Source organism: Acipenser ruthenus, chromosome 47, assembly GCF_902713425.1.
Source record: "Acipenser ruthenus chromosome 47, fAciRut3.2 maternal haplotype, whole genome shotgun sequence".
Classification (NCBI taxonomy): domain Eukaryota; kingdom Metazoa; phylum Chordata; class Actinopteri; order Acipenseriformes; family Acipenseridae; genus Acipenser; species Acipenser ruthenus.
Genome location: NC_081235.1, coordinates 1,508,928 through 1,529,369, shown reverse-complemented (window position 1 = coordinate 1,529,369; position 20,442 = coordinate 1,508,928). Strand labels below are relative to the sequence as shown.

At 38.3% G+C, this 20,442-nt stretch overlaps 1 protein-coding gene across 1 annotated transcript in view; it reads left to right on the top strand.

Annotated features, from left to right (window-relative positions):
* LOC117401291 (fer-1-like protein 6) overlaps window positions 1–20,442 on the top strand; it is a 202,711-nt gene that overhangs the window by 56,660 nt on the left and 125,609 nt on the right. The window contains exons 18-23 of the mRNA XM_059013927.1: window positions 1,363–1,534; window positions 2,183–2,307; window positions 3,993–4,127; window positions 5,070–5,219; window positions 9,441–9,554; window positions 17,682–17,843. Of these exons, the coding sequence (XP_058869910.1) occupies window positions 1,363–1,534; window positions 2,183–2,307; window positions 3,993–4,127; window positions 5,070–5,219; window positions 9,441–9,554; window positions 17,682–17,843 (858 nt within the window). The remainder of the gene's footprint in view (window positions 1–1,362; window positions 1,535–2,182; window positions 2,308–3,992; window positions 4,128–5,069; window positions 5,220–9,440; window positions 9,555–17,681; window positions 17,844–20,442) is intronic.

The window sequence follows — 20,442 nt, the reverse complement described above, 5'->3', positions numbered from 1 at the left end:
TGACCCACTTCAGTCCAAGTTCTGTCCTGCACACACCACGCAAACCACCCTCCTCTCTGTAACTGGCTCCACCTTCTCCTCCATTCTAATTCTCCTTGACCTCTGACCTGGGGATCTCAGGCACTGCTCTTGCCTGGTTTTCCTCCTATCTCTCTAACCGTCCCTTCCAGGTTTTCTGGCGGGGCTGTCTCTTCTCCTCGCCCCCTGTCTACAGGTTCTCACTTCAATGCTGAGAATGCCCAGATCTTCCTCTCCTTTCCCTCTTTTGACTCCCACATGTCCTCCCATATCTCTTTCTGCTATAAACCTAGGTGTTACACTTGACCCATCCCTCTCCTACTCTCAACACATTTCCTCCATGTCGCCTGGCCTAAGCACCATGTTACTGGACGTTTAGCTGATGCACTATCCTTGCACTATTGCAATACTATCATGTCATTGTAGATACAGATTGTTTTAATCATAAGTTGTTATCTCATTGTATTCTAATAGTATTTGCACTTACTGTAAACAACATTGTATTTAAATATTGTTTTTACAGTGTAACCTTGTATTGCCCTGTAACATCTGTAAGTCACCTTGGATAAAGTCGTCTGCCAAATAAAATAATAATAATAATAATAATAATAATAATAATAATAATAATAATAATAATAATAATAATAATAATAATAATAATAATAATATTTATGCTCAGTGGTTTAGAGAATATATAAAACCATTACAAAAATCAATTTAAGATAATAATTTCCTTTTCTTTTAGTTTCATTTTTATTTTTGCATTTCTGAGTCATCCTGCGTACCCCCTATGACCCTTAGAAGTACCCCGGGGTTCATGTACCCCTGGTTGAAAACCCTGCTATAGGGGGATGCCAAACCTTTGGCCATAGCTGTATATACTAAGGCAAAGTGGGATGTGCTTAGCCACTCTCTGGATCTTTTTCACCGTCTTCTAGTGGAAAAAAGAAGCACTTAACCACCAGATGGGTTCAAAACAGGGCGGTGCCTGTATATTTTTTTTCAAACACAAATAAACACCTAGTTCCACTTTGCAACCCTTAGCTAAACTTTGCACAGTCTTGGCTAAAAACTGGGCGGCTAATCCATTTACCAGTAACCAGCCATATAAGTATAACAATACCTTTTCCCCAGGTCTGTCCCCACAGGTCTTTTCTCGGGCCGTAGCCTTCTAGACCTGCTACATACATTAAAGTACATTAGAGCCAGGTTTCCCATCCCCGCTTGAATTCTTACTGGGGGATGTAGTCCTGAACCTCAAGGACAACACCTTTCTTCTCCTTACTCTGCCACAATGCATATTCCTTTTGCAGGATTAACACGCACTATATAAATATGTTTTAGATACCTGGAAAGCGAGTCATTACTGTCCAGGCAAAGGTGGATGTATACCTGTGGCTGGGACATTCTGAAGACTCCCATGCTGTCCTGGAAAATTTGCCTGCTGGATATGAACCAGAATTTCTAACCAGCAGCCCTGGCCATCATAATGTTCCTGATAATCTGATATATAAATGTAAGTTAATAATACTTTTGTCAAATATGACAATAAACTGTTACTTAACTTTTTTCTTTTTTTTTTTTTACTGAATTTTAATCCTGTGTGAAGAAGGTGACATGTAGAGAAACCAGCACTGTATTGAGGCATTTTTAGTACTTAAAACACCCCTAATCTTAATAATATCTGTATTTGTGTTCTTTTGACTCATCTACAGTACTAATGTATATGAAAAGAATAACAGTTCTGTTTTTACAAGCTATTTTCTGTTTTGTTGAAAAGCAATAGCTTTTCTCCAACCCACCCAGAGTGGGGTGCCTATCTACATAATTGACTCAGACCAGGGAATAATTAACAAGGTCATAAAATATTCATCCAGTGAATGAGGATTCATTGGAACCTCTATTGTGTTCTTACTTTCGTGACTACACCAGGCTATCACTGTTAAATATATTAGTTTGCCTTCCACATCTTTTTAGTGGTCTTAACTTACCAATGATTGCATCACAATGTGGCCAGAAAATGCAAAATGTATTCACTTGAAGTGATTTTAATGATATGCCAGTAAAATAAAAAATATGTATTCTGCTGTTAAATGAACAAGATGTCATGTTAACTCTTCTCCCCCCCCCCCCCCCCCCCCCCCCCCCCCCCAATACTCTACAGCACAGCACATGTTCCAGCTAAGAGCTCACATGTACCAAGCCAGGGGATTAATCGCTGCAGACAGCACTGGACTCTCGGATCCTTTTGCAAAAGTTTCATTTGGGTCACAAAGCCAATCCACAATGGTAAAGTTCATACATTCAGCTTTTAAACAGCAAGGGATCTGCTGAGAACAGGACAGGAAGTGCCTTTTTACTCCTTAATTGCTCTGTCAGTATGTCTGAATTGTATCTGAACAGATTTATTAAAAATCCCTGTGATGTTTTTGTAAATCTGCCACTGCCTCTCTATTTTAACTGCTTATATCTCACATGCCAATATTATATTTTATGGAAAATGCAATGCAAAATCTAATATTGCCCTTCACTTTGACCTGTGACCTAAGATAGCGGCCATGTAATTAGGGCTTCTGATGTTCGGTTTTAACTGATAAAGACCGATAAAACACCCAGATACATTCCTACATTTATACTGGAGACTCTGCTTGCGAGATTGTTTTGAGCAAATGCACAGTTCCAGAACAGATTTTAAAGATGCTTCTCATTTGCGAATAGCAATTAATTGCGGGGTGTTAAAAATGGGCATCAAGTGAAATACAAACTTTTTAATCCTGTGAAATAAAGACAGAGACTGCTTTTTGACAATTAAAAAAACCTTCTTAAATGTTTTTATTTAGATGACGACAACTTTGGTAAGTGAACAGTTTCAAAAGAAACCATACTGAGAGCCCCACTGGGCACTGAGCCTCATTTTAAAATACTGTTTCGATTGTTTAGATAACAAGAATCAGATCAAATTAAAGTAGCTCAATCAAATTAGACATAAAGAAAAAAAAAAATCACAGTTTAGATTTAGAAACATACAAATCACAGGATTTGTTTTTGCAAGGCTTGCTACTGTGGCATTTAGAATTGCACTGAACTCCCTCACGCACACACAAGCACTGCTTTGACAAAAATGAGGCCTTGCATAGCTCCAGAATCAGCTGCTGCTGCTGTATGAAGAGAATGTTTGTTTTCTTTGGGTATGTCATCCAAATTAGGAATGAACGATCGGACAATTGAAATTCATTCCGACTATTAAAGGCGCTCCACAGATCCTCCAGCAGACCAAAGACCGAAGAAACTGTCTCTTCTTTTATGTTTTGTTCTTTGCTTCTTTGGTATTATCCATTTCGCAATTTGATCAAAATAATTTGCACAATTTGATCAAAAATAATTTGATAATTTGTAAATGCTCAAATCACACGAAACGGTTATTTTTGTCTGTGATTTACCGAATCCTAACTATGAGTGTAATATATATAACTCATTATATGTATTGTATTTCACCAGTAATTGCCTGGTAAAATACTCATTTGAAGTATTGGATGAGTGGATGAGAGGAACATGTGCTTCCAATCGGCTTTTAAAACACAATGCGGAAGCTAGTGGCCACATTTATTTTAGTTGGAGGTTGCACACTTTTACAGCCTTATATGTATGAAGAAAAAAAGGTTCAACAGATGCTTAACGTGACATGAAAAAATGTGTGATTGGGAAGAACTTCAAATGATATAATTGTGTTAGATATATGTACAGAATGCCTGCAAATAAGCTTGTTGAGTGTAGCGTGAGCTAAGCTTACCGTCAGAGATCCAGGGCAGCGCAGGCAGGGGTACAAATTTGATGATGGGAATGTTAATGTATTTGTGATATCAGAACAGACATGCCATATATTTTTTGTTTCTGTTTTTTGTTCTCTGGTAGTACTGTCAATTAACTGTTAACTCATTATTTAAACATTATTTAAATGCATTGTTTTATTTTAGATTATGAATCAGACCCTGACCCCCACCTGGAACCAGATGCTGCTTTTCAATAACATTCCCCTACATGGTGAAGTAAAAGACATTGCTTCGGACCCTCCCCTTATTGTCATAGAGCTCTATGATGATGATGCACTGGTGAGTCTGTCTGAGTGCAGATTATTTTTCTACATGCATTTTGAAGGCTCTTAAGTAAATGCTATATTAATTCCAAGGGTTACACACAAACAAACCCAGTCATGGTTGATGTGGGACTTTATTTCAATAGAAATTGTTTTATGTTTTTTTTTGCCACAAACTTATAAAATTAATTTCAAAATGTTCATTAAAAAAACTAAATAAACTATTAGCTTAGCTATGACAGGAGCGCTCTGCTGAAATGCAAAACAAAATGAAGGTATATAACTAAGCTGTGCTATAGTTCATAAAAGTATGTTCTATTAGTTGAAGCATTTGAATCTGGGGATTCTGCTGGGCCATGGCTTGCACAGCTTGTATGCTAATGCTCCTGTTGAAAAAAGAGCTTCTGCAATTCTGTGAATGTACTTCCTTATGTTTTCTGGAAATTTTATGTAACTTGGTTGAAATTGTGTTAAATATTAATTTCAGGGGGTTTATGCTGCATACTAAAGTATTCATATTCCATGGTTTTTGGAGAAGTTTGAGGTCATTTTTCATGGACCAAAACCAGGTCTCTTGCTCAAATGGATCCTGAGAATTCTGTACCTTCATAAAAACTAAATTGCCGGCCCACTATTGAAATTTGGAGGTGTTATGGTTTGCCACAGGATTACCCTTTGTATTTTGTGTGAACTATTCTAGAAATACTTCGGGACTTTTAAGTCACTATGCAAGTGAAAATGGAAAATCCCAGAATGGTGCATTTTTGTGACACCAAATCTGCTGATCAACCCAAAACATCCTGGTTGCTGCTGTGCACTTTTTATTTACAGAGTTCCACATCTGAATAAATTAAGGCAAGCAAATGTTTTGTAGGTAGGGCTGTCACATTAAGCATACTTTGTACAGTCAGATTCAAATTAAACGTATCTCTTTGTATTTAATATCCCTTTGCAATAGGGTAAGGCAGAATATCTTGGTTCCACACTGGCTGTTCCTGTAGTCAAGCTGGCTGAGGAGCATTACACCCCACCCCTGCTTCAATATTACCCAGTCTTTTGTGGGAGCATGCTGGGTGGAGAGCTTCTTGCAGCCTTTGAATTGCTACAGGTAGGTTATCAAATTCAGATAAATCATTTCAAGGTTGGAAAACAAACAAACAAATGGCGCCTCTAACTCAACCCAAACAACCCTGTGGTGATACTTTGTGGTTATGCTGTTATTTCTTTATCACTGTTTAATGGTACAATAATTTAAAACATGTAAACGCCTATGTTTAGTTTACTCGAAATAAATGTTTAGAAAATCCATAAACTAACATTAAAGGGAATATTTATAGTTTCCCATCATTGCGTGCACGTTTACTCTTACTCCGGTGCACTGCTTTGTGGATGCAATTTGAACATTAAAACGATAATACATCACCCTGCTCTTGCAAAGTAAAGACATTCAACCGGAGAACCTTTGAGGACTGGGCGGGTCCCACACATATTACCTCTGACATATTACCCTCCCCATAGTTTAAAAAAATTGTTGTTCGGTAATTTCAACATTATCTCAAGCAATTGTTGCTTCAGGATTCAAAACAACGAGAAATCAGCAGAAAAATGGGAAAGCATGGATTTTATTCTTGTTCAATCCTGTCATTTAAAAAAAAATCATAGTTTAAATGCAATGTCGTGTTGTTTAAAATACATTGGAGTTGGAGGACATAAACTTTATTATGACTAAAATGGGAAAACCTGGTGGGGAGCACGACAGCCGAAATTGAAATGGTAGAAATGACAAATGTCTACCATGTCAAGGCGCCAATTAGTGGGACGCAATTGGCAAACTCAGATCACAACATGGTCTCATTTGAAGTGCTTTTTAAAACCCCAAAAAGTAACGACTAAAGCTAAGGTTTACAATTTTAAAAAGGCAAACCAGGAAGGAATGAAACAGACTGACAGAAGTAGATTGGAGTAAAATAGAGACAACATCCACAGAGAAAGGATGGCTATTTTTAAAAAAAATGTAGTACTAGAGGCGCAAAACAAATACCGTATTCAAATTCAATTCAAATTTAAGATGCCCTCGAATTTAAGATGCAACCCAAATTTACCACCCTCAATTTGAAGAAAAAATAAAACATCAAATAAATATGCATTTACAAAGATACAACCTCAATTAGGCTGTTGCATCGTACAAAACTGACATGAAACAGTGTAGTTGTAGATTAACCACAGAGCCTGTTTATTGTGCTGTGCACTGTATAATACTTAAGATGGCGTCTCTGTTGTACACACACCACCACTCACTTACAGCATCACACATCCTGGTACAGCAAGCAAGACACAACACTCCACGCCATCAGGCAGCATGTAACCCAGCAACCACAACAGCATTGAACATTGCTTAGCATGTTGAAAAATGCGGGGTCTGATCAGCATTTCCGATCTGTCCAGCTGGTACTGTTTGTTACAAATGCTGAAATTGTAAACGTTTCCCTTGGAATTCCTCAGGAAGCTTGGTTTGTTTTTTCTCAGCAGTGTCACATTGCTGCTTGTGTATTCAGGCATATGCCTTTGTTGTCTTTTCTTGGCAGTTAGTCAGGTTGCTGTTTGTGTTCTCGGGTTGTCACGTCTTTTGTTGGTGATTTTAATACACGCATCACTATACTTGTACAGTATATTTGTACTCAAATTCAAGACGCAGGCTATTTCTGAGAAGCAAAAAATTGTTAAAAAAGCACGTCTTAAATTCAAAGGAATATGGTACATCCAAATCTAAAACAAAATGGCCAAAACGCACTTTACAGAGCGTTTAAAAGGGACCAAGAACAAAATACACAGAAAGAGTACTTGAAACTGCAAACACAAAAAGTCAAAAAGGAAGTTAGAAAGGCCAAGAGAAAGATAGAAATGAACACTGCCAAGGTGGCAATGTTCATTTCAAAGTTTTTCCAATATTATAACAGCAAAAGAACATTCAAGGAGGAAGTAAAATGTCTAAGAGATACAAATAGCAACATCATAGATGAAGAGAAAAACATAGCAAATAAATTAAATGATTACTTTTCAAGTTTTTACAAAGGAGGATATGGACAACATGCCCCACATGTCGACCTGTTCCTACCCAGTTTTAAATAACTTTAGCATAACAGAGGCAGAAGTGTTAAAGGGACTAGGAGCTCTTAAAATAAACAAACTCCCCCAAATAGTACTCAAAGAAATGAAAGAAGTTATTTACAAACCACTAACTAAGATCATGCAACAGTCTCTTGAGACAGGGGTTGTACCGACAGACTGGGGAATTACAAACATAATACTGATACAAAAAAAGGGAGACAAAACCGAACCAGGTAACTACAGACCAATAAGCTTGACTTCTATTATATGTAAAATTATGGAAACTATAATAAGATCCAAAATGGAAAATTACCTATATGGTAACAGTATCCTGGGAGACAGTCAGCATGGTTTTAGGAAAGGGAGATCGTGTCTAACTAACCTGCTTGATTTTTTTGAGGATGCAACATCGACAGTGGATAATTGCAAAGCATACGACATGGTTTATTTAGATTTCCAGAAAGCTTTTGACAAAGTCCCGCATAAAAGATTAATTCTCAAACTGAACGCAGTAGGGATTCAAGAAAATGCATGCACGTGGATTAGGGAGTGGTTAACATGTAGAAAACAGAGAGTACTGATTAGAGGAGAAACCTCAAAATGGAGCGAGGTAACCAGTGGTGTACCACAGGGATCAGTATTAGGTCCTCTGCTATTCCTAATCTATATTAATGATTTAGATTCTGGTATAGTAAGCAAACTTGTTAAATTTGCAGACGACACAAAAATAGGAGGAGTGGCAAACACTGTTGCAGTAGCAAAGGTCATTCAAAATGATCTAGACAGCATTCAGAACTGGGCAGACACATGGCAAATGACATTTAATAGAGAAAAGTGTAAGGTACTGCATGCAGGCAATAAAAATGTGCATTTTAAATACCATATGGGAGACAATGGAATTGAAGAAGGAATCTATGAAAAAGATCTAGGAGTTTATGTTGACTCAGAAATGTCATCATCTAGACAAAGTGGTGAAGCTACAAAAAAGGCAAACAAAATGCTTGGATATATAATAAAAAGGGTTAAGAACATAAGAAGAACATAAGAAAGTTTACAAACGAGAGGAGGCCATTCAGCCCATCTTGCTCGTTTGGTTGTTAGTAGCTTATTGATCCCAGAATCTCATCAAGCAGCTTCTTGAAAGATCCCAGGGTGTCAGCTTCAACAGCATTACTGGGGATTGGTTCCAGACCTTCACAATTCTCTGTGTAAAAAAGTGCCTCCTATTTTCTGTTCTGAATGCCCCTTTATCTAATTTCCATTTGTGACCCCTGCTCCTTGTTTCTTTTTTGAGGTCAAAAAAGTCCCCTGGGTCGACATTGTCTATACCTTTTAGGATTTTGAATGTTTGAATCAGATTGCCGCGTAGCATTACTTCCCTTCATTTAAATTCAACACTTCTCACAATATAGCCGAGCATCTTGTTGGCCTTTTTGATAGCTTCCCCACATTGTCTAGATGAAGACATTTCTGAGTCAACATAAACTCCTAGGTCTTTTTCATAGTTCCCTTCTTCAATTTCAGTATCTCCCATATGATATTTATAATGCACATTTTTATTTCCTGCATGCAATACTTTACACTTTTCTCTATTAAATGTTATTTGCCATGTGTCTGCCCAGTTCTAAATGCTGTCTAGATCATTTTGAATGACCTTTGCTGCTGCAACAGTGTTTACCACTCCTCCTATTTTTGTGTCGTCTGCAAATTTAACAAGTTTGTTTACTATACCAGAATCTAAATCATTAATGTAGATTAGGAATAGCAGAGGACCTAATACTGATCCCTGTGGTACACCACTGGTTACCTCGCTCCATTTTGAGGTTTCTCCTCTTATCAGTACTTTCTGTTTTTAAATTTAAATCAAGGGAGGTAATGTTAAAACTTTACAATGCAATATTAAGACCTCATCTAGAATATTGTGTTCAGTTCTGGTCACCTCACTTCACTGCAGGTAGTTTACAGATTTACAATGAAATGTGGAAGGCTTATTGACCGTCTGTTGCCTTCATCGCACCCTGGGAATTTGGGATATTTAGTGCCTGTTAAACAACTCAAATCTTGTTTACTACATATCTTGGTATCCCTAAAGTCAGGGGTTAATTTGTGCCAGATCGCAGCAGATCACAGATCCAGGTCATTCTTGTATACTACTGGAATCACCAGATTTGTAGACATAGGATAAAACAATGTATTAATTACTTTTCTTCTTTACACGTAGATCCCTGAATCTGAAACCGAACCCGAAACACTTCCACCCATTGATGAGCCTGATGGCCAAATCTATCCAGTTCCTGCAAATATCCGCCCGGTCCTGAGAAAATATAGAGTGGAGGTATGTCCTTCTTCTGAATCGCTTTGTGATGGTGGTCCACTATGAAAGGCGCTATATAAAATAAAGATAGACAGATTGATTGATTGAATGAGTTTGAAATAGGGTTGTGAGTCGGTTCAATCGGTTTGGTATCACTGTTTTTAATGTAGCCGTTTGTTGTTTGTGCCAAAATAAAATTTAAACCATTGAGGTCACAATTATTTATTATTTTGCTGGTACCCTCATTGTTGCCACGATTGGTTGTAAGTGGCAAATCATGTCTGAGTAGAACTGCAGCTCATGGATTTGGAGATTGAAATTATTTAATTAACATGTTGGCTCTAAAGCTTTTTAAAATAGTTTTTTATGAGGAAGCACTTCTAATTTAAAATGTTCCTGTGATAGGGGGCATGGGTTATCTCTTGACAGACAGACTCCAATACTTTTATGTAAGATCTAAAATCCCTAAACTAATCCTTATACAAATCAACAAACCCTGACCCTGGTTACACACACGGTCGTCATATGGGTTTGGAGTCTTCTATAACAGTTAAACCCTGACCCCAGTTACACACACGGTTGTCATATGGGTTTGGAGTCTTCTATAACAGTTAAACCCTGACCCCGCTTACACACACTGTCGTCAGTGGGTTTGGAGTCTTCTATAACAGTTAAACCCTGACCCCGGTTACACACACGGTCGTCAGTAGGTTTGGAGTCTTCTATAACAGTTAAACCCTGACCCCGGTTACACACAAGGTCGTCAGTGGGTTTGGAGTCTTCTATGACAGTTAAACCCTGAGCCTGGTTACACACACGGTCGTCAGTAGGTTTGGAGTCTTCTATAACAGTTAAACCCTGACCCCGGTTACACACACGGTCGTCAGTGGGTTTGGGATCTTCTATAACAGTTAAACCCTGAGCCTGGTTACACACAAGGTCGTCAGTGGTTTTGGAGTCTTCTATAACAGTTAAACCCTGACCCCGGTTACACACACGGTCGTCAGTGGGTTTGGAGTCTTCTATAACAGTTAAACCCTGACCCCGGTTACACACACGGTCGTCAGTGGGTTTGGGGTCTTCTATAACAGTTAAACCCTGACCCCGGTTACACACAAGGTCGTCAGTGGTTTTGGAGTCTTCTATAACAGTTAAACCCTGACCCCGGTTACACACACGGTCGTCAGTGGGTTTGGAGTCTTCTATAACAGTTAAACCCTGACCCCGGTTACACACACGGTCGTCAGTGGGTTTGGGGTCTTCTATAACAGTTAAACCCTGACCCCGGTTACACACACGGTCGTCAGTGGGTTTGGGGTCTTCTGTAACAGTTAAACCCTGACCCCGGTTACACACACGGTTGTCAGTGGGTTTGGAGTCTTCTATAACAGTTAAACCCTGACCCTGGTTACACACACGGTCGTCATATGGGTTTGGAGTCTTCTATAACAGTTAAACCCTGACCCCGGTTACACACACGGTTGTCATATGGGTTTGGAGTCTTCTATAACAGTTAAACCCTGACCCCGCTTACACACACTGTCGTCAGTGGGTTTGGAGTCTTCTATAACAGTTAAACCCTGACCCCGGTTACACACACGGTCGTCAGTGGGTTTGGAGTCTTCTATAACAGTTAAACCCTGACCCCGGTTACACACAAGGTCGTCAGTGGGTTTGGGGTCTTCTATAACAGTTAAACCCTGACCCCGGTTACACACAAGGTCGTCAGTGGGTTTGGAGTCTTCTATAACAGTTAAACCCTGAGCCTGGTTACACACACGGTCGTCAGTAGGTTTGGAGTCTTCTATAACAGTTAAACCCTGACCCCGGTTACACACACGGTCGTCAGTGGGTTTGGGATCTTCTATAACAGTTAAACCCTGAGCCTGGTTACACACAAGGTCGTCAGTGGTTTTGGAGTCTTCTATAACAGTTAAACCCTGACCCCGGTTACACACACGGTCGTCAGTGGGTTTGGAGTCTTCTATAACAGTTAAACCCTGACCCCGGTTACACACACGGTCGTCAGTGGGTTTGGGATCTTCTATAACAGTTAAACCCTGAGCCTGGTTACACACAAGGTCGTCAGTGGTTTTGGAGTCTTCTATAACAGTTAAACCCTGACCCCGGTTACACACACGGTCGTCAGTGGGTTTGGAGTCTTCTATAACAGTTAAACCCTGACCCCGGTTACACACACGGTCGTCAGTGGGTTTGGGGTCTTCTATAACAGTTAAACCCTGACCCCGGTTACACACACGGTCGTCAGTGGGTTTGGGGTCTTCTGTAACAGTTAAACCCTGACCCCGGTTACACACACGGTCGTCAGTGGGTTTGGAGTCTTCTATAACAGTTAAACCCTGACCCCGGTTACACACACGGTCGTCAGTGGGTTTGGAGTCTTCTATAACAGTTAAACCCTGACCCCGGTTACACACACGGTCGTCAGTGGGTTTGGAGTCTTCTATAACAGTTTATTTTTTTTTTAAATCGGTTTACAGTAGCAGCTATGGACATTAGACTACTCTTATTTCAGATCATTGAAAAAAAGAAATGTATTGCATGGGCTTTAGAAAAAAAACAAGGGTAAGAACGCAGGTAAACTCTTTTTGTAGAGAGTCTATCGAATACATCTCACCAGATTTGATACATACTGTACTCACAACCTCGAGTTAAGTTTGACACATTTCACCTGCTTTCCACAATGACACTTTGTATCAAATATAAACCAATGAGCATAAACAGCTAAATAAGCACATTCCTGTGAATTGTTGAAAGTAGAAATATGTAGCAGTTTTAAATAACATGTTTACACAGATAATCACAAATGAATTAAAATAAAAGGTGGTCGAATCTCACTTTCATCTGGCAAATTTGTCAACACCAAGTCTAATGTTTTTGCCAAACTAATACTAATTGTATACAAAGAAAATATGTTAGAAAGATAAATCCATTGATTTTTATGTGTAACATTGTCTAATCATTTATTTCCATATAAATGCATATTTAGCAATGTAACATTTTAAAACAGCAATTATAACAGCACAATTCAACCAGAAAGTATCTACAGTACAACTGTAGTGGACAAACTTAAATATTATTTTCTGCCGATCCACTGTGAAAAAGACAACGATGAGTTTGTAGAGCAGCAACGCAAACCCTAAACCTTGTTTTCAAATCTGTGCTGCCTTTTCTTTAGAGCATGTATACATAATTGTACCTGGGCATAAGCAATATTAATAGTTTCTTCTGCAAATGAATCCCTCCTTGTTGTCTCGCTGTGTTGAATGTATTCCGTTTTCCACTTGCTGTGACATATCCGACAGCATCTCTTTCACTTGTTTTGCAGCTTTGCCCAGTGTACTGCATATTTCAGCTTCACCATGGTTCGAGATCACAACTCACTCATTTTCTTTCAATACTTTTGCATTGGGTGGTTTTAGTCAATTTAGCGTCATTATTAATGTTTTTATTTGGTCAAAATTTTGGTCTAAGAGTAATTTAACAGACACAACAACTTAGTTTTTAAACTCAAAATTCCATCTTCAGCTTTATACATCAAGGATGCAAAAAGGTTTAGACAGGGTTCGCAGACTGGGTTTGCATATGCCTGCTCGTACGAGCACCAGCAGCTTTCGGTAACAAACCATTCTAGAAACCGGAAAGAAAACAGCCCTAGACATCTGAATACCCAGACTCAGTATGAAGCCATGGTTATCCCTACTGAGGGCTGTCACAATCAACCAGGTACAGCAAGTCTGGTCATAACTTTTGATTTATGTTACTATGTTAAAATTATGAAGGGATGGTAATATGAACCTTCAACATGCAGGAAAGTGCCCGATGAGCGCCTGAAAATACTGCTTGCTTAGTGCTGAGACTGCCAACCTTTTTATCATTGTTCATAAATTTTGGTTTAGGTTTCAGTTTTATTGTCAGGGGACGCACTAAAACGAATGACAGCAAAAGGAAACAATGGAGGAAAAAGAAGTACAGCATGTTTTATAAAAACGTCAAGATTGCTTAAAACCCCATACTCCATTAATAATAGAGACAATGATATACAAATTAAAACTACAATAACATGGAATGACAGCAGTTTCCTATTGCTTCGAAATACCAAAAATACACTAAAACCAGCGAAAATAGGGAATGGCAGCTTGTAACTTTATAACCCATGTACTAACCTTAAAACCCTTTAACCCCATAATAATAGTAGAAAGTGTATCCCACAGAATACAAGTGGATGACAGGAAATAACCGCAGGTTTCTATGGTATGACGGCCCTGGAATACCAAAAACCTTTTACAAGTAAAATGAGGAATGCCAGCTTGTAATCTTAAAACCTTAATACAAATCTGAAATCCTCTTCCTCCATTAATTATAGGGACATGGATATACAAATTGAAATTGATATACAGACTCACAGATTGCTAGAGATAATGAATATCAAAGGGGTCATCGGTGGATGTGTGTTGGGTCATCATAATTTGGAAATGTATTAGGAACAATTATTTACATATTAAGATATGTATTAACATATCACAAGTATTGCATGTTATTTATTTTTGAAATCCCACTATATCAATGCTAGGATTAATTTATAATTAGGCTTGCTACTATTCGATTTTTTTTTTTTTTGCCAAATCGATGATTAATATCGACATTTATTTTAGAAAGAATTTACCTGTTTTTTTCGATCTTTATTTTCCAATTCAAGCAGAGAATGTGTGAAATCGACCTTTATGCTTTAAAAACAGACTCTTTATACCATTGAAAAATGTCTCATTTAGCGAACCCCCTTTATCATATTCAACATACACAAAACATACTAATGGGGGATTTCAACTTCCCCCGTGTAAGATGTGAGAACCCGGTGGGGAGCACGACGGACGAAATTGAAATGGTGGAAATGACAAATGACTGCTTCCTAATGCAATTTGTCAAGGCACCGACTAGAGGGGAGGCATGCCTTGATTTAGTCTTTTCAAATAATAATAACTAAAATAACAGAATAACTAAAACAGAGGTCAGAGAACCGTTGACAAACTCAGACCACAACATGGTCTCATTTGAAGTGTTTTATAAAACCCCCAAAATAATGACTAAAGCTAAGGTTTACAATTTTAGAAACGCAAACTATGAAGGTATGAAACAGAGACTAACAGAAGTAGATTGGAGTAAAATAGAGAAAACATCCACAGAAAAAGGATGGCTGTTTTTTAAAAATGTAGTACTAGAGGCGCAAAACAATTACATCCCAAAAGTAGACAAATCTAAATCTAAAACAAAATGGCCAAAATGGTTTAATAGATCAATTAAAAAAAATATTCAGCGAAAAAAGGCACTTTTTAGAGCGTTTAAAAGGGACCAAAAACAAAGTACACAGAAAGAGTACTTGGAACTGCAAACACAAGTCAAAAAAGAAGTTAGAAAGGCCAAGAGAGAGATAGAAATCAATATTGCTAAGGGAGCTAAAACCAATTCCAAAATGTTTTTCCAATATTATAACAGCAAGAGAACATTCAAAGAGGAGGTTAAATGTCTAAGAGACACAAATGGCAAAATCATAGATGAAGAAAAAAAATAGCAAATATATTAAATGATTACTTTTCACAGGTTTTTACAAAGGAGGACACAGACAACATGTCGACCTGTTCCTATCCAGTTTTAAATAACTTTAGCATAACAGAGGCAGAAGTGTTAAAGGGACTAGGAGCTCTTAAAATAAACAAATCCCCTGGGCCGGATGAGATCCTCCCAATAGTACTCAAAGAAATGAAAGAAGTTATTTACAAACCGCTAACCAAGATCATGCAACAGTCTCTTGACACAGGGGTTGTACTGACAGACTGGAGAATTGCAAACGTAATACCGATCCACAAAAAGGGAGACAAAACCAAACCAGGTAACGACAGACCAATAAGCCTGACTTCTATTATATGTAAACTTATGGAAACTATAATAAGATCTAAAATGGAAAATTACCTATATGGTAACAATATCCTGGGAGACAGTCAGCATGGTTTTAGGAAAGGGAGATCGTGTCTAACTAACCTGCTTGATTTTTTTGATTTTAATTGCAAAGCATACGACATGGTTTATTTAGATTTCCAGAAAGCTTTTGACAAAGTCCCACATAAAAGAGTAACTTTTGCGGCCCTATGTTGGACCAGGTCCGACATTACAATTATTCCTTTCCAGTCCAAAAAGACGGTCAAAAAGACGTCAAGCACAGGTCTCTAGTCATTTTTTCTCAGGAAAAAAACGAGAAACCCTTTCAATGGCTGAGTGAGACCGATAGGAGCTGGAAAAAAAATTAAAAAAGGGGCGGATCTAAACAATACACATAGACCTTGCACCACAGCGATAACACGGACATAAACAAACAAGATAGCTGCTTCCGCATCCAGCGCTCAAAGAATATCACAGACATTGGCAGAGCTTTTAGAGATGTTATTGTAATAAAATAATGACTTGAATCGCATTATTGAGGAGTTTGGTGATAAAACAAGTGATCAGGAGATGATTTATCAGTATGTATGACTATGAAGAGGTATGTGAAAAATACAGTGAACAAGGGGTGGGGCGGGGCTGGAGATGCAGTACTGAGTGTCCTGTTGATATGCAGTGCCTTTTAACCCTTTGCGGTCCAATGTCGGACCTGGTCCGTCATTGCAATTATTCCTATCCGGTCCAATGTCGGACCCTGTCCGACATCATCAGAAAGACGCAAAAAACAGGTTTCTAATCGTTTTTTCTCCGGAAAAAGACGAGAAAACCATTCAATGGCCGAGTGGGAGCGACAGGAGCCGAGACAAGCCGAAAAAAAGGGCGTATCTCATGAATAGTCATACTTGCCCCTGGCATCAGATAATGGCGGCCATAAGGAAACAAGCTGGCTGTTATTGCATCAGTGTGCAGAGAATATCACAGACATTTCCAGAGCTTTTTTGAGATGTTATAGTAATAAAATAATGACTTGGATTGCATTATTGAGGCGTTCGGTGATAAAACGAGTGATCCGGAGATGATTGATCGGTATGTACGACTATTATTATTATTATTATTATTATTTATTTATTTCTTAGCATATGTGAAAGCTATAGCAAACGAAAGGATGAGGCGGGGCTGGAGATGCCTAGTGAGTGCTTTGTTGATATGCAGGGCCTTTTAACCCGTTTGACTGTGGAAAAAAATACTTTTAAACAGCGCGTCTAAAATTAACTGCGCGTGTGAAAATAAATTGGACCTGACGCGCCTGACATGCACTTAATAAATGGACTGCAAAGGGTTAAACCTGTTTTACTGTGAAAAAAATACTTTTAAACAGTGTGTGTAAAATAAACAGCGCGTACTGCACGTTATCAGGAAATACGTTCAGTTTGTGAGTGTCAGTGACAGAAAGTGCAATCGCAATACATTGATTAGCAGATTATTGGAGGGGCCAGTGCCCTGCTTGCCCCCCTTTTGTGCACGCCCCGGTTATGAGTATTGTATACCTACAGTTGGGAACTTTGTTTTGTTCTTAACGTTGAACTGCTTCCAAAAGGGATATTTCATCATAAAATGTACAATAAAAATATTCATAGTGCTGTTTTTAAATTTTATAGACAATTTTCCTGTTTGCTTAATGCGCTCTAATCAGTTGAATTCTGTCTTCTCTGCTCAAATCCATCTTGGCTCTAAGTGTCATGCTTATGGCTATTCTAATTGGGATTTATGAAATGATGATTGTATATGTTAAATATATGCTTGTTTAATTCCATGTTATGCTATTGGCTGTGTTGTGCAAACTGACATTGGTAAATTGTTTACAACAAAAAAATGTTATTTAAATCAGATGTCTGATTGATTTTGCAGCTACAACATTTATTAATTTATTTAATTTATTTTTTTGCATATTATTGGTGAATTCCATATAGTACCTTCAGGTTCTAGTAACACTTACTAGTGCTTGAGAAAGGTAGAAAAACACAATACAGCATTTACCATTTCCTTAACAAAACTGTAAGGGGTGTATGGTACAGCTAATATTTACATGAACAGAAAATATGCTCTGGGTAGACATATGAAAAATGTAAATGCAGTAAGAGTGGCTGTAACATGAATGTTTTAACTTATTACCTAATTCTATTCATCCTGCAGGCACTGTTTTGGGGCTTGCGTGAGTTGAAGAAGGTCCAACTACTCTCTGTGGATCGACCTCAGGTGTTTATTGAATGTGCAGGAAAAGGAGTCAGATCTTCCGTCATTCAAAGTTACAAGAGCAATCCGAATTTCTCTGTACTTGTGGATGTCTTTGAAATGGTAAATATGTAATATTTTCACCATTGTTTTGAAACAATTAAGAACATTTGGGAGTTCCATTATCATAGTTGTGTGGACAGCAAGAGGGCTTTAAGACCAATCTTTTTTGTTATCTTCAAATTAGGAATAATGGCATGGCTGTGGCATGGAGGTAAAAACTCCAAAGTCAGTAAAATCATTATAGTAATTATTTGAAGAGGGAGTTCCATTATTACAGAGGAACACGCCACAGGTATTATTGCATTGTAGTCCACTTTTTGCTGTTAATTAATAACAGAATGGCTGATCTCCATAGGAAAACCACAAAAGAGCATTGTCTGGTTATTGTATAATCTCAGATAATGTACAGACAGCACTCCAGATAAGGTTTTGGGTCATTAAGTAATTTACTCTCCAATTTAAACACTGTGGGGGTTATTTTCAAAGGAGACTGTGGCAAAGTGGTTTATTGTAGTCAGGCGTAGGGGTGATGCAGTGAGTGAAAGAACTCTGTCCTCGCTGCTTAGCGCCCTCACAGGTCGGGAGGGAGATTTACAACCAAGATTCATTGTATTTCTGTCTCAGAGACCCACTGGAGGATAGCGCTATACTGCATTATTTCGACCATTTTTTTCTGCACCTGTGTTTTACCCTCCGATTGAGTATTTTCTAAAGCTGCCCTCACAATTCTCTGTGTAAAAAGGTGCCTCCTATTTTCTGACTGAATGCCACTCCACTCCACTTTGTCTCCACTTTTTGTTTTGCTCTAGCTGACGGCAGTGTTCTGATTGATCTTTGCGATCAAATCTTTTAAATTTGCGTCCATTTCTGGGTCTTTAGGGGCGCCCACACACGCTGCCACCAAGTGTAAAAGATCCTCACCACTTTTGGTTTGTTGCCCCTTTTAAAACAGACCCAGGACACAGGAAATTGAGGTTTAAAGCACTTCAGCACTATTTTTTAATTTTTTTAATAATAATCACCAAAAACAAAATAAACAAAACAAACACCTAGCTCTTTCTTGAGACTAACTAAAACACACAGGAACAAACTAAACTATAAAACAGGACAGCTAAGCTGTTTACCTGCCAGAACACAAACCAATTCCAAAATGTTGTTCCAATATTATAACAGCAAGAGAACATTCAAGAGGAGGTTAAATGTCTAAGAGACACAAATGGCAAAATCATAGATGAAGAAAAAAAATAGCAAATATATTAAATGATTACTTTTCACGGGTTTTTACAAAGGAGGACACGGACAACATGCCCCACATGTCAGCCTGTTCCTATCCAATTTTAAATAACTTCAGCATAACAGAGGCAGAGTGTTAAAGGGACTAGGAGCTCTTAAAATCAACAAATCCCTGGGCAGGATGAGATCCTCCCAATAGTACTCAAAGAAATGAAAGAAGTTATTTACAAACCGCTAACCAAGATCATGCAACAGTCTCTTGACACAGGGGTTGTACTGAAAGACTGGAAAATAGCTAACGTAATACCGATCCACAAAAAGGGAGATAAAACCGAACTAGGTAACTACAGACCAATAAGCCTGACTTCTATTATATGTAAACTTATGGAAACTATAATAAGATCTAAAATGGAAAATTACCTATATGGTAAAAATATCCTGGGAGACAGTCAGCATGGTTTTAGGAAAGGGAGATCGTGTCTAACTAACCTGCTTGACTTTTTTGAGTGTTGAATTTAAATCAAGGGAAGTAATGTTAAAACTTTACAATGCATTAGTAAGACCTCACCTAGAATATTGTGTTCAGTTCTGGTCACTTCATTACAAAAAGGATACTGCTGCTCTAGAAAGAGTGCAAAGAAGAGCAACCAGAATTATCCCGGGTTTAAATGGCATGTCGTATGCAGACAGGCTAAAAGAATTGAATCTATTCAGTCTTGAACAAAGACGACTACGCGGCGATCTGATTCAAACATTCAAAATCCTAAAAGGTATTGACAATGTCGACCCAGGGGACTTTTTTTACCTGAAAAAAGAAACAAGGACCAGGGGTCACAAATGGAGATTAGATAAAGGGGCATTCAGAACAGAAAATAGGAGGCACTTTTTTACTCAGAATTGTGAGGGTCTGGAACCAACTCCCCAGTAATGTTGTTGAAGCTGACACCCTGGGATCCTTCAAGAAGCTGCTTGATGAGATTCTGGGATCAATAAGCTACTAACAACCAAACGAGCAAGATGGGCTGAATGGCCTCCTCTCGTTTGTAAACTTTATGTTCTTATTTTCTTAAAACAAAACAGTTTTTTTTTTTAAACAAATAAAACAACTCACAAAAAAGGCTTCCACACAGTACCTTTCTCTTCATACGCTTGCACACACTAGCAAGCAGGCTAGCTGCTTTCTTTAAATACCCTGCACCTGGCTGTAATTCACAATGATAGCCAGGTGCAGGGGATAATTACTAATCAAACAATGAAATTAAACAATTAACAAAATGAAGGCTTTTCAGCCTGTGACCTTCTAGGAGATGTAGTCCTTTTTTCCCCCTAGGACTACACTCTCACAATAAGTTTTTGCAATTCATATCTATCTATTGTGGAGGGCTGACGCTGGGTGTGGGAGTTATTGCAGTAAATAACAGCAGCA